The sequence below is a fragment of the Astyanax mexicanus genome, chromosome 11 (assembly GCF_023375975.1).
Source record: "Astyanax mexicanus isolate ESR-SI-001 chromosome 11, AstMex3_surface, whole genome shotgun sequence".
NCBI lineage: Eukaryota > Metazoa > Chordata > Actinopteri > Characiformes > Acestrorhamphidae > Astyanax > Astyanax mexicanus.
Genome location: NC_064418.1, coordinates 50,319,738 through 50,333,061, shown reverse-complemented (window position 1 = coordinate 50,333,061; position 13,324 = coordinate 50,319,738). Strand labels below are relative to the sequence as shown.

At 37.5% G+C, this 13,324-nt stretch overlaps 1 protein-coding gene across 2 annotated transcripts in view; it reads right to left on the bottom strand.

Moving 5' to 3' along the window:
- Nucleotides 1-13,324, bottom strand: part of cerkl (ceramide kinase-like) — a 91,901-nt gene that overhangs the window by 8,067 nt on the left and 70,510 nt on the right. The window contains exons 6-9 of one of the 2 annotated variants that reach the window (XM_022664375.2): nt 8,101-8,175; nt 2,930-3,107; nt 375-434; nt 160-188 (exon numbers count right to left, since the gene is read on the bottom strand). In XM_022664375.2, the coding sequence (XP_022520096.2) occupies nt 160-188; nt 375-434; nt 2,930-3,107; nt 8,101-8,175 (342 nt within the window). Of the gene's footprint in view, nt 1-159; nt 192-374; nt 435-2,929; nt 3,108-8,100; nt 8,176-13,324 lie in introns of both variants that reach the window. The other variant, XM_022664374.2, reaches the window with a different exon arrangement.

The following is a 13,324-nucleotide window of genomic DNA, read 5'->3' as shown; positions in this document are numbered from 1 at the left end:
TGTCAATATTTTATTTCAGTTCACTTGTGTCAGTGTTTAAATTTTTAATTTTGGGAGTGTTACTTCTAACATCTCCATAATGTTCACTAGAAACTTTTCTAAACGTTCGTCTAACGTTCTCTGTTAGCTGGGATGTGAATATTTAACTGAAAGACTCACCAACATCACTCAGCTCACTCTCTGATTCACTGCTGTTCAGAACAGAGAGCAGAGAGACAGTCGGATGGTTAGAGCAGAATATCAGAGTTTATATTAACATAATAATAAAACTAAGACCTTCAGTCCGGAGAGTGATTTACTCAGAGGGGGTCATCTAAAATTACATTACATAATAATTACAGCTAAACATTAGAGAAAGATGAGGAATAACCCACTCTGACTGATCCACCACTCCTCCACTGCTGGGGATGAAGGACAGCTCACACTCTTCAGGCCTGAGAGAGAGAGAGAGAGAGAGAGACAGACAGACAGACAAAAGCAGATAATCAATCAATAAATAAACAGGCTTACCAATATTCTTCTCCATATAGTGTTTGTTCAACTGGTACCATTCTGATCTAATTCTAATTCCAATTAGGTCAAGTTAAATTGAATTGTAAGAAAGAGTGAGGTATAGAGAGTGAGATATAGAGAGTGAGATATAGAGAGTGAGGTATAGAGAGTGAGATACAGAGAGTGAGATAGGGTGTACTTTAAGTTGGTGAGGGTAGAGAGTGAGATATAGAGAGTGAGATATAGAGAGTGAGATACAGAGAATGAGATACAGAGAATGAGATACAGAGAGTGAGATACAGACAGTGAAGTATAGAGAGTGAGATAGGGTGTACTTTAGGTTGGTGAGGGTGGAGAGTGAGATACAGAGAATGAGACACAGAGAATGAAATACAAAGAGTGAGATACAGAGAGTGAGATACAGAGAGTGAGGTATAGAGAGTGAGATAATGAGAGTGACATACTTAAGGTTGGTGAGGGTAGAGAGTGAGGTATAGAGAGTGAGGTACAGAGAGTGAGACAGAGAGAGTGAGATAGAGAGAGTGAGATACAGAGAGTGAGACAGGGTGTACTTTAAGTTGGTGAGGGTAGAGTGTGAGATATAGAGAGTGAGGTACAGAGAGTGAGATAGAAAGAGTGAGATACAAAGAGTTAGATAGAGAGAGTGAGATACAGAGAGTGAGACAGGGCATACTTTAGGTTGGTGAGGGTAGAGAGTGAGATAGAAAGAGTGAGATAGAGAGAGTGAGATACAGAGAGTGGGACAGGGCATACTTTAGGTTGGTGAGGGTAGATATAGAGAGTGGCGTACAGAGAGTGAGATATAGAGAGTGAGGTATAGAGAGTGAGATAATGAGAGTGAGATACTTAAGGTTGGTGAGGGTAGAGAGTGAGGTATAGAGAGTGAGTATAGAGAGTGAGATACAGAGAATGAGATACAGAGAGTGAGACAGGGCGTACTTTAGATTGGTGAGGGTAGAGAGTGAGGTACAGAGAGTGAGATACAGAAAGTGAGGTACAGAGAGTGAGACAGGGCGTACTTTAGGTTGGTGAGGGTAGAGAGTGAGATACAGAGAGTGAGATACATAGAGTGAGATACAGAGAGTGAGACAGGGCGTACTTTAGGTTGGTGAGGGTAGAGTGTGAGATATAGAGAGTGAGGTACAGAGAGTGAGATAGAAAGAGTGAGATACAAAGAGTTAGATAGAGAGAGTGAGATACAGAGAGTGAGACAGGGCATACTTTAGGTTGGTGAGGGTAGAGAGTGAGATAGAAAGAGTGAGATAGAGAGAGTGAGATACAGAGAGTGGGACAGGGCATACTTTAGGTTGGTGAGGGTAGATATAGAGAGTGGCGTACAGAGAGTGAGATATAGAGAGTGAGGTATAGAGAGTGAGATAATGAGAGTGAGATACTTAAGGTTGGTGAGGGTAGAGAGTGAGGTATAGAGAGTGAGTATAGAGAGTGAGATACAGAGAATGAGATACAGAGAGTGAGACAGGGCGTACTTTAGATTGGTGAGGGTAGAGAGTGAGGTACAGAGAGTGAGATACAGAAAGTGAGGTACAGAGAGTGAGACAGGGCGTACTTTAGGTTGGTGAGGGTAGAGAGTGAGATACAGAGAGTGAGATACATAGAGTGAGATACAGAGAGTGAGACAGGGCGTACTTTAGGTTGGTGAGGGTAGAGAGTGAGATACAGAGAGTGAGATACATAGAGTGAGATACAGAGAGTGAGACAGGGCGTACTTTAGGTTGGTGAGGGTAGAGAGTGAGGTATAGAGAGTGAGATACAGAGAGTGAGATACAGAGTGAGATACAGAGAGTGAGACAGGGTGTACTTTAGGTTGGTGAGGGTAGAGAGTGAGTATAGAGAGTGAGATACAGAGAATGAGGTACAGAGAGTGAGATACAGAGAGTGAGACAGGGCGTACTTTAGGTTGGTGAGGGTAGAGAGTGAGATACAGAGAGTGAGATACATAGAGTGAGATACAGAGAGTGAGACAGGGCGTACTTTAGGTTGGTGAGGGTAGAGAGTGAGATACAGAGAGTGAGATACAGAGAGTGAGATACAGAGAGTGAGATACAGAGAGTGAGACAGGGCGTACTTTAGGTTGGTGAGGGTAGAGAGTGAGATACAGAGAGTGAGATACAGAGAGTGAGACAGGGTGTACTTTAGGTTGGTGAGGGTAGAGAGTGAGATACAGAGAGTGAGATACAGAGAGTGAGACAGGGTGTACTTTAGGTTGGTGAGGGTAGAGAGTGAGATACAGAAAGTGAGATACAGAGAGTGAGACAGGGTGTACTTTAGGTTGGTGAGGGTAGAGAGTGAGATACAGAAAGTGAGATACAGAGAGTGAGACAGGGTGTACTTTAGGTTGGTGAGGGTAGAGAGTGAGATACAGAGAGTGAGATACAGAGAGTGAGACAGGGTGTACTTTAGGTTGGTGAGGGTGGTGATGAAGGCCACTTCTCGGCGCTGAGTGTTGGGGATCCAGGTGAGTTTCTCTGCTGCTGCCAGAGTCCGACTTCCAAACCCGAACATCACCGAGAAACAGAACCTCAGCAACCGCCCCATAGAGCTCACACTGCACACATCTACTGCCTGCCTGTGTCCTACACACACACAGACACACACACACACACACACACACACACACACACACACACACACACACACACACACACACACATAATGTATTTAAATAAAAAAATACTTTAAAGAATAAATGAAGGTCAGTCAATCTGAAAAGAAGAATTTTAAGAAATTTGAAAGTGCAGTAACTGCAAAGACCATCAAAATGTCACCATTTCACCATTATGATGGTAAAACTGGCACTCATTAGGACCATCCTAGGAAAAGCAGGAAGAGCGAGAGTTTGCTCTTTTGTACAGGATAAGTTCATCAGAATTTCCAGCCTCAGTTAACAAACAGCTCCCCTGATAAGAGCAGCTAAATACTTATATAGATTTTAATTGTGTTTTTCTAGAACTTGCTTGTAGAAATTACTTCTATAATTAAAGCAGAAATCTGGGTACATTCAAATTGATTAAAATAAAATCAAATAAAAAGTACAACTAACTTAGTTATTTAGACCTCATATTATAGTAAGCAGTTTAGAAATACAGTATATGCTATTTCAGAGGTACACAGTTCAACTGTGTGTGTATTTAGTTTAATTATATTGCCTTTGGCTCTAACTGTGACTTAAATAAAAATCAGAGCAGATAATTACAAATCCACAAATCTTGTTGTTTTTTGTTGAAACTGTTTCTCTTATTCTTATTACAAAAACACAAGTGTGTAAGTGAGTTTATTTATTTATATAAAAGTTTGAATATTTTCAATGAACTTTCAATGAACTGCAACTGATAGATGATCAATACAGCGTCATAAACATCATAAACACACATAAAGAGCATCATTAAATCAATGACACTAAATCCTCTGCTTATATCAGGGGGAGTGGAGTCACCCAGCAAGTGTTAAAGGTGAAATATCTGAGCTGATTCAGGGCATATATAAATATGTGTGTGTGTGTGTGTGTGTATAAGTGTGTGTGTGTATAAGTGTGCGTATGTGTTTGTAGTCCAGCTCCAATCCCCTCCGCCATAGGCATGCCTGACCCTGTTCTGCCCCCCCCTCTCATGAATAATTCATTAGCTCCTCTAAATCCCGCCAGTTGGCTTTATTCACATGCGTAAATATTGCTTAATTAGAAACGAACAAGCCCTGCGTCGCCCCTGTGAACGGGCAGCACGGCCCAGTTACTGTCAGGTGCCACGCGCGCCCGCCGCTGCCACCGCCAGCCGCCACCGCCACTGCCAGTCGCCAGCCGCCAGCCGCCAGCCATCACCACCACCGCCGCCGCTCAGTTTACCTCCTTACAGAATGCCTTCCAGCACTATACCAACAAAAACGCCAGCCATTATAACACACACACACACACACACACACTACACATACATACACACACACTAATACACACACATACACATATACTCAGACATACAAATAGATAGATGATATATGTGTTTGTTTAACTATTGGTATATCCACCCATCTATAATTCCATCCATACATCTATCCATCTATGATTCCATCCTTCTATAATTCCATCCATGCATCCATCTATAATTCCATCCATGCATCCATCTATAATTCCATCCATGCATCCATCTATAATTCCATCCATGCATCATCTATAATTCCATTCATGCATCTATCCATCTATGATTCTATCCATGCATCCATCTATAATTCCATCCATGCATCCATCTATGATTCCATTCATGCATCTATCCATGAATCCATCTATAATTCCATCCATGCATTCATCTATGATTCCATTCATGCATCATCTATGATTCCATTCATGCATCCATCTATAATTCCATCCATGCATTCATCTATGATTCCATTCATGCATCATCTATGATTCCATTCATGCATCCATCTATAATTCCATCCATGCATCATCTATAATTCCATTCATGCATCATCTATGATTCCATTCATGCATTCATCTATGAGTCCATCCATACATCTATTCATCTATGATTCTATCCATGCATCCATCTATAATTCCATCCATGCATCTATCCATCTATGATTCCATCCATGCATCTATCCATCTATGATTCCATTCATCTATTCATCCATTCAATCATTTATGATTCCATCCATCCATTCACCCATTCAGTCATCTATAATTCCATCCATGCATCCATCTATAATTCCATCCATTCTTCCATCCATTTACACACCTATGATTCCATCCATGCATCCACCCATATATGATTCCATTTATCCATCACCACCGTGACCACCATCGCCACTATCACATTCATCACTATCACATCATCCCCACTTCTCTCTCTCTCAGTAGGGATGAGTTACAGCACCGTATGTCTGAGTTCTTCAGTTTGAGGAGGTAATGATGGGATTCGCTCTCCTCGGCCGAGGGTCAGTCAGAGCCGGAGAGCCTGAGGAACAATCCGGCTCCAAAACCTGCCCGTTCACACTGCTGGAACCAGAACAGGAACCATAACACTGATTCATCCAATCAGATTCATCACTCCCACAAACAATACACTAATTTATTAAGACTTTCTATAAACTTCATGTTTATAAGACTCTATAAACCTATTCATAACACATTATAATGCAATAATGAGGCATTATTAACATGGATATATATATATATATATATATATATATATATATATATATATATATATATATATATATATAATACATACTATAGTTGTTATTTCATTAAATATTGTAATCTTAACACCTTAACAGGCATTGGTTTGTATACAGGTAACAGATGTAAGTTATACAAAACTCTTTTTATCTGCAGTAAAATAACTTATTTACATTCTGAAAGCTGTAAGAGCTTTAGTTCACTTAATCATTTTATATCAGTAACATGAAACAACAGAAAACAGGCATAAAACTAGACAAACACATAGAAACGTAAGTTCTGGAGGACATTAAATGAGTTTAATTTGTTTTCAGGAAAATATTGATTTTAGAGTGTAAAAGTTTAGGAAAGAGCCAGTTTTAATCAAACAAAAAGCCTTTTATGTAATGCTTGAATAGAAATCCTCAAGATTTAGGTGTGAAATGCACGGCAATGTCAGGCAAGGAAAACAGGGGTTATTTATAGTAAAGAGTCCAGGTGTGAGTAACAATTAGAAGCACGGCAAGACAGAACACCAATGTGTCATGTGATCCGGCATGTCTAAAGATTTGAGTGCAAGTGCATTGTGGGAAATGGAGTCCAGTTCAGGTAACTGTCCACTACAAATTACCTCTTCCTACTCTGATGGTCTGTTGACCACTAGATGGTGCTGTAGCTGATTTTATAATGTGAGCCATAGTTCAGTAAGGAAGCTACTTTATGTTGTTCGAGGATGCAAGTCTAGCTCTGTGTGTGTGTGTGTGTGTGTGTGGGTGTGTGTATGTGTGTGTGTGTGTGTGTGTGTGTGTGTGTGTGTGTGTGTGTGTGTGTGTGTGTGTGTGTAATCCCTCGACACAAGCCAAATCCGCTTGTCTGTCATGCTAAGCCCAGGAGAGACTGCAGAGCAACACAATGGACCAGACACATCCGCGCTCGCTAACTTCTTCACAAAAACACCTGACACACACACACACACACACACACACACACACACACTCACACGCACACAGAGCCCAGAGCCCTGACCTCAAACACAGAGGAACAGACCGTCGCCAATAAATCAGGCCAAAGAAGCGACACACAGTACAATGTGTTTCCAGGTGACAGTAAATATCTGATAATCAAACAACACCTGAGACTACAGACCACCGATCTGCCCAAGCTCCGCCCACCAACCGCTTCTTCCTAGTCACTGTTGCTAGGCTGGAAAGCATTGCAGAATATTGGCAGATTTCCATTCAGCTTAATGAGAAGCTGAGGGCCAAGTGTGTGTTATTAACCCCGTCAGACTGAGCGCCTCGCTCACAATACACCCCGACACTCCGGCTACGTTCACACAGCGGCTCAAACCGGATCAGATCTCACCCTTTATCATCATCATATCAGACATGCGTATCTGAGATGTGTTAAAAATATAAGAGAGCACTTAAAAATGATGAGTTTTGATTTTACCAAATTGAAAACCTCTGGAATATAATCAAGAGGAAGATGGATGATCACAAACCATCAAACCACCAAACTGAACTGCTTGAATTTTTACACCAGGAGTAAAGCAGCATAAAGTTATCCAAAAGCAGTGTGTAAGACTGGTGGAGGAGAACATGATGCCAAGATACATGGACAAAAAAAAACTGTGAATATAAACCCAAATATGGATTTCTGAACTCTTAAAACTTTATGAATATGAACTTGTTTTCTTTGTATTATTTGAGGTCTGAAAGTTCTGCATCTTTTTTGTTATTTCAGTCATTTCTCATTTTCTGTAAATAAATGCTCTAAATGAGAATATTTTTATGTGTAATTTGGGAGAAATGTTGTCTGTAGTTTATAGAATAAAACAACAATGTTCATTTTACTCAAACATAAACCTATAAATAGCAAAATCATATAAACTGATTCAGAAACTGAAGTGCTCTCTTCATTTTTTCCAGAGCTGTACAGAACATTTTTAACACGTCTTAAACACCTTATTTTAGAGAAAAGGAGCGAGTAGCCGAGGGAGGCCAGTCCTTCTTTCTCTCCTTTCTCTCTCTCTCTCTCTCTTCCTCTAATCCTCTCCTGGGATGGAGTCCTGCTCCATGGGAGCTGTTATAGAGCCTGCTAGTGCTAATTAAACAGCAGATCATAGAGGACCACACGACCTGCTATAGTGATGAATGAGAGAGAGAGAAAAAGAGAAAGAGAGAGAGAGAGAGAGAGAGAGAGAGAGAGAGAGAGAGAGAGAATGGCCACTCCACTCGTTTAACTCAGTGGAATTTAAAAGTAAATAGGAATCCCATTTACATATTAATATAGTGTATATTTTTGCTCCATTAAACAGCTCGCCCAGTTCCTGTGGGCCTGAGTGTGTCTTTAATCTCTCTCTCTCTCACACACACACACTCACACACACACTCACACACACACACACACACACATACCCATGATGATGTGTAAGGCTGCGGTCACTGGATGCCTGATTCCATGGACAGAGCACGCCACAGCATCAGTAGAACCTGCAGATAGAACAGAAATAAGACCACTTTATTAGAAACACCTAAAATACCTTGTGTTGCAACTAACTGGCCACTTTATTAGAAACACCTAAAATACCTTGTGTTGCAACTAACTGGCCACTTTATTAGAAACACCTATAATACCTTGTGTTGCAACTAACTGGCCACTTTATTAGAAACACCTAAAATACCTTGTGTTGCAACTAACTGGCCACTTTATTAGAAACACCTATAATACCTTGTGTTTCCGCTCACTGGCCACTTTATTAGAAACACCTATAATACCTTGTGCTTCCACTCACTGGCCACTTTATTAGAAACACCTATAATACCTTGTGCTTCCACTCACTGGCCACTTTATTAGAAACACCTATAATACCTTGTGCTTCCACTCACTGGCCACTTTATTAGAAACACCTATAATACCTTGTGCTTCCACTCACTGGCCACTTTATTAGAAACACCTATAATACCTTGTGCTTCCACTCACTGGCCACTTTATTAGAAACACCTAAAATACCTTGTGTTTCCACTCACTGGCCACTTTATTAGAAACACCTAAAATACCTTGTGTTGCAACTAACTGGCCACTTTATTAGAAACACCTATAATACCTTGTGTTTCTGCTCACTGGCCACTTTATTAGAAACACCTATAATACCTTTTGTTTCTGGTCACTCACTGGCCACTTTATTAGAAACACCTATAATACCTTGTGTTTCTGTTCACTCACTGGCCACTTTATTAGAAACACCTATAATACCTTGTGCTTCCACTCACTGGCCACTTTATTAGAAACACCTATAATACCTTGTGTTGCAACTAACTGGCCACTTTATTAGAAACACCTATAATACCTTGTGTTGCAACTAACTGGCCACTTTATTAGAAACACCTATAATACCTTGTGTTGCAACTAACTGGCCACTTTATTAGAAACACCTATAATACCTTGTGCTTCCACTCACTGGCCACTTTATTAGAAACACCTATAATACCTTGTGTTGCAACTAACTGGCCACTTTATTAGAAACACCTATAATACCTTGTGTTGCAACTAACTGGCCACTTTATTAGAAACACCTATAATACCTTGTGTTGCAACTAACTGGCCACTTTATTAGAAACACCTATAATACCTTGTGCTTCCACTCACTGGCCACTTTATTAGAAACACCTATAATACCTTGTGCTTCCACTCACTGGCCACTTTATTAGAAACACCTATAATACCTTGTGTTGCAACTAACTGGCCACTTTATTAGAAACACCTATAATACCTTGTGTTGCAACTAACTGGCCACTTTATTAGAAACACCTATCATACCTTATGTTTCTGCTCACTGGCCACTTTATTAGAAACACCTATAATACCTTGTGCTTCCACTCACTGGCCACTTTATTAGAAACACCTATAATACCTTGTGCTTCCACTCACTGGCCACTTTATTAGAAACACCTATAATACCTTGTGCTTCCACTCACTGGCCACTTTATTAGAAACACCTATAATACCTTGTGTTGCAACTAACTGGCCACTTTATTAGAAACACCTATAATACCTTGTGTTGCAACTAACTGGCCACTTTATTAGAAACACCTATAATACCTTGTGTTTCTGGTCACTCACTGGCCACTTTATTAGAAACACCTATAATACCTTGTGTTTCCGCTCACTCACTGGCCACTTTATTAGAAACACCTATAATACCTTGTGTTTCTGCTCACTGGCCACTTTATTAGAAACACCTATAATACCTTGTGTTGCAACTAACTGGCCACTTTATTAGTAACACCTATCATACCTTATGTTTCTGCTCACTGGCCACTTTATTAGAAACACCTATAATACCTTGTGTGTAATGTGTAGTTACACTGTTATTACATGTATTGTTAATGTGTAACTACACAGTTATTAGAGAAACTTATAACATTATGTGATATCCGCTTCAGTGTTATACAAGAGTTTCAGTGAAGTTTCTCCAGCACCAAGACTGGAACAGTATTAGCATTAGCATTAGCCGCTAACTGTGCTAAGCTCTAACTCTTTGCCATTCAGAGGTGAGTATACAGGACGGTAGTCTGCTTGTTTACCGTATTAATACAAGCTATGCAGGACAAACCACGAGCTAATATCCCTGTGGCTTACCAGACCAGTCAGTCTAGGTTTCTCAGTTTAGCACTATCGGACAGCATTAGCCGCTAATTTAGCCACTAATGCTAATGCTAATGCTGCTGCACCCAGCCTTAGTGGAAATCTGGAAATCTAAGCTTACTGTAAATAAATGAAAGCACTTTAATCACCCAAATAGTTTTCAGGAGAGAAATCTGTGTAGATTAACATCCAGCACTTGTTTCACTTTAAAATATTTCTTTTTATAATTATAGTTTTGTTTACTTAGCTTAGCTTAGCTTTACAGGTCTTGCAGCCAAATTAGAAGGAAAACATGGTGACAACCCTGTTCCTTACAAGTGTAACATAAAATGCATCTTATAATCCAGTGCACCTTATGTATATATAAATATAAATAATGTTTATAGATGTAAATCTAGTCCTCAGGTCATGACCGTGTGGACTATGAGTGAACACTATGCGATTACTTTAGTGTTTATAGTGAAAGTCTGGACCCGTCTCTAAAGATAAGCGCTGCGGTTTTGTTGTACGTGTTTGGTAAAGTGTGTTTGAGCTCTGAGGCACCTGCTGATCTGAACTCAGAGACTTTCCTTCAGGTTTGCGTCTCTCAGAGACATGTCCTGCAGATCTGAAGAGGAGGAGTTAATCATTAGAAGATGCTCCGTTAGTGTAGGGCATTAATTTCAGACGCTATCAGCACGTGCCAGTGGACAAGGTCTGCTCTGCTGTGTGTGTGTGTGTGTTGGGGGCGTTTGGATGAAGAACAGGTGTGTGTATCTGGACTGATTGGTAACAGAGGTGACAGTGTGTGTGTGTGTGTGTTTACACAGATTAATGACTGTAAACGGGAGCAGGACCTGATGGATCCAACCACAGATACACATGTCCACAAATAGACATGTATACACAAAGAAGCCAAAACATTAAAACCACTAGCCTAAGAAGCTGATGGTCACCTGCATCCTACACTGAAAAAAATGATGAGTAAAATTAACTTTAAAAAAAGTTTCACAACTTTCTGCATTTGCTTTTTTTAAATAAATTTAATTTGAGATAAATTTAAGTAACTTCAACTCAGTTTCAAGACTTAAATGATACACAGAGTAAATAAGTGAACTGAACTTCAGTCAATCCTTTCTTTTAGTAAACTTTACTTCATTTATTTTTACTGAATCAATCCTTTCTTTTAGTAAACTTTACTTCATTTATTTTTAATCAATCCTTTCTTTTATTAAACTTTACTTCATTTATTTTTACTGAATCAATCCTTTCTTTTAGTAAACTTTACTTCATTTATTTTTACTGAATCAATCCTTTCTTTTAGTAAACTTTACTTCATTTATTTTTACTGAATCAATCCTTTCTTTTAGTAAACTTTACTTCATTTATTTTTACTGAATCAATCCTTTCTTTTAGTAAACTTTACTTCATTTATTTTTACTGAATCAATCCTTTCTTTTAGTAAACTTTACTTCATTTATTTTTACTGAATCAATCCTTTCTTTTAGTAAACTTTACTTCATTTATTTTTACTGAATCAATCCTTTCTTTTAGTAAACTTTACTTCATTTATTTTACTGAATCAATCCTTTCTTTTAGTAAACTTTACTTCATTTATTTTTACTGAATCAATCCTTTCTTTTAGTAAACTTTACTTCATTTATTTTTACTGAATCAATCCTTTCTTTTAGTAAACTTTACTTCATTTATTTTTACTGAATCAATCCTTTCTTTTAGTAAACTTTACTTCATTTATTTTTACTGAATCAATCCTTTCTTTTAGTAAACTTTACTTCATTTATTTTTACTGAATCAATCCTTTCTTTTAGTAAACTTTACTTCATTTATTTTACTGAATCAATCCTTTCTTTTAGTAAACTTTACTTCATTTATTTTTACTGAATCAATCCTTTCTTTTATTAAACTTTACTTCATTTATTTTTACTGAATCAATCCTTTCTTTTAGTAAACTTTACTTCATTTATTGTTACTGAATCAATCCTTTCTTTTATTAAACTTTACTTCATTTATTTTTACTGAATCAATCCTTTCTTTTAGTAAATTTTACTTCATTTATTTTTACTGAATCAATCCTTTCTTTTAGTAAACTTTACTTCATTTATTTTTACTGAATCAATCCTTTCTTTTATTAAACTTTACTTCATTTATTTTTACTGAATCAATCCTTTCTTTTAGTAAACTTTACTTCATTTATTTTTACTGAATCAATCCTTTCTTTTAGTAAACTTTACTTCATTTATTTTTACTGAATCAATCCTTTCTTTTAGTAAACTTTACTTCATTTATTTTTACTGAATCAATCCTTTCTTTTAGTAAACTTTACTTCATTTATTTTTACTGAATCAATCCTTTCTTTTAGTAAACTTTACTTCATTTATTTTTACTGAATCAATCCTTTCTTTTAGTAAACTTTACTTCATTTATTTTTACTGAATCAATCCTTTCTTTTAGTAAACTTTACTTCATTTATTTTACTGAATCAATCCTTTCTTTTAGTAAACTTTACTTCATTTATTTTTACTGAATCAATCCTTTCTTTTAGTAAACTTTACTTCATTTATTTTTACTGAATCAATCCTTTCTTTTATTAAACTTTACTTCATTTATTTTTACTGAATCAATCCTTTCTTTTAGTAAACTTTACTTCATTTATTTTTACTGAATCAATCCTTTCTTTTAGTAAACTTTACTTCATTTATTTTTACTGAATCAATCCTTTCTTTTAGTAAACTTTACTTCATTTATTTTTACTGAATCAATCCTTTCTTTTAGTAAACTTTACTTCATTTATTTTTACTGAATCAATCCTTTCTTTTAGTAAACTTTACTTCATTTATTTTTACTGAATCAATCCTTTCTTTTAGTAAACTTTACTTCATTTATTTTTACTGAATCAATCCTTTCTTTTAGTAAACTTTACTTCATTTATTTTTACTGAATCAATCCTTTCTTTTAGTAAACTTTACTTCATTTATTTTTACTGAATCAATCCTT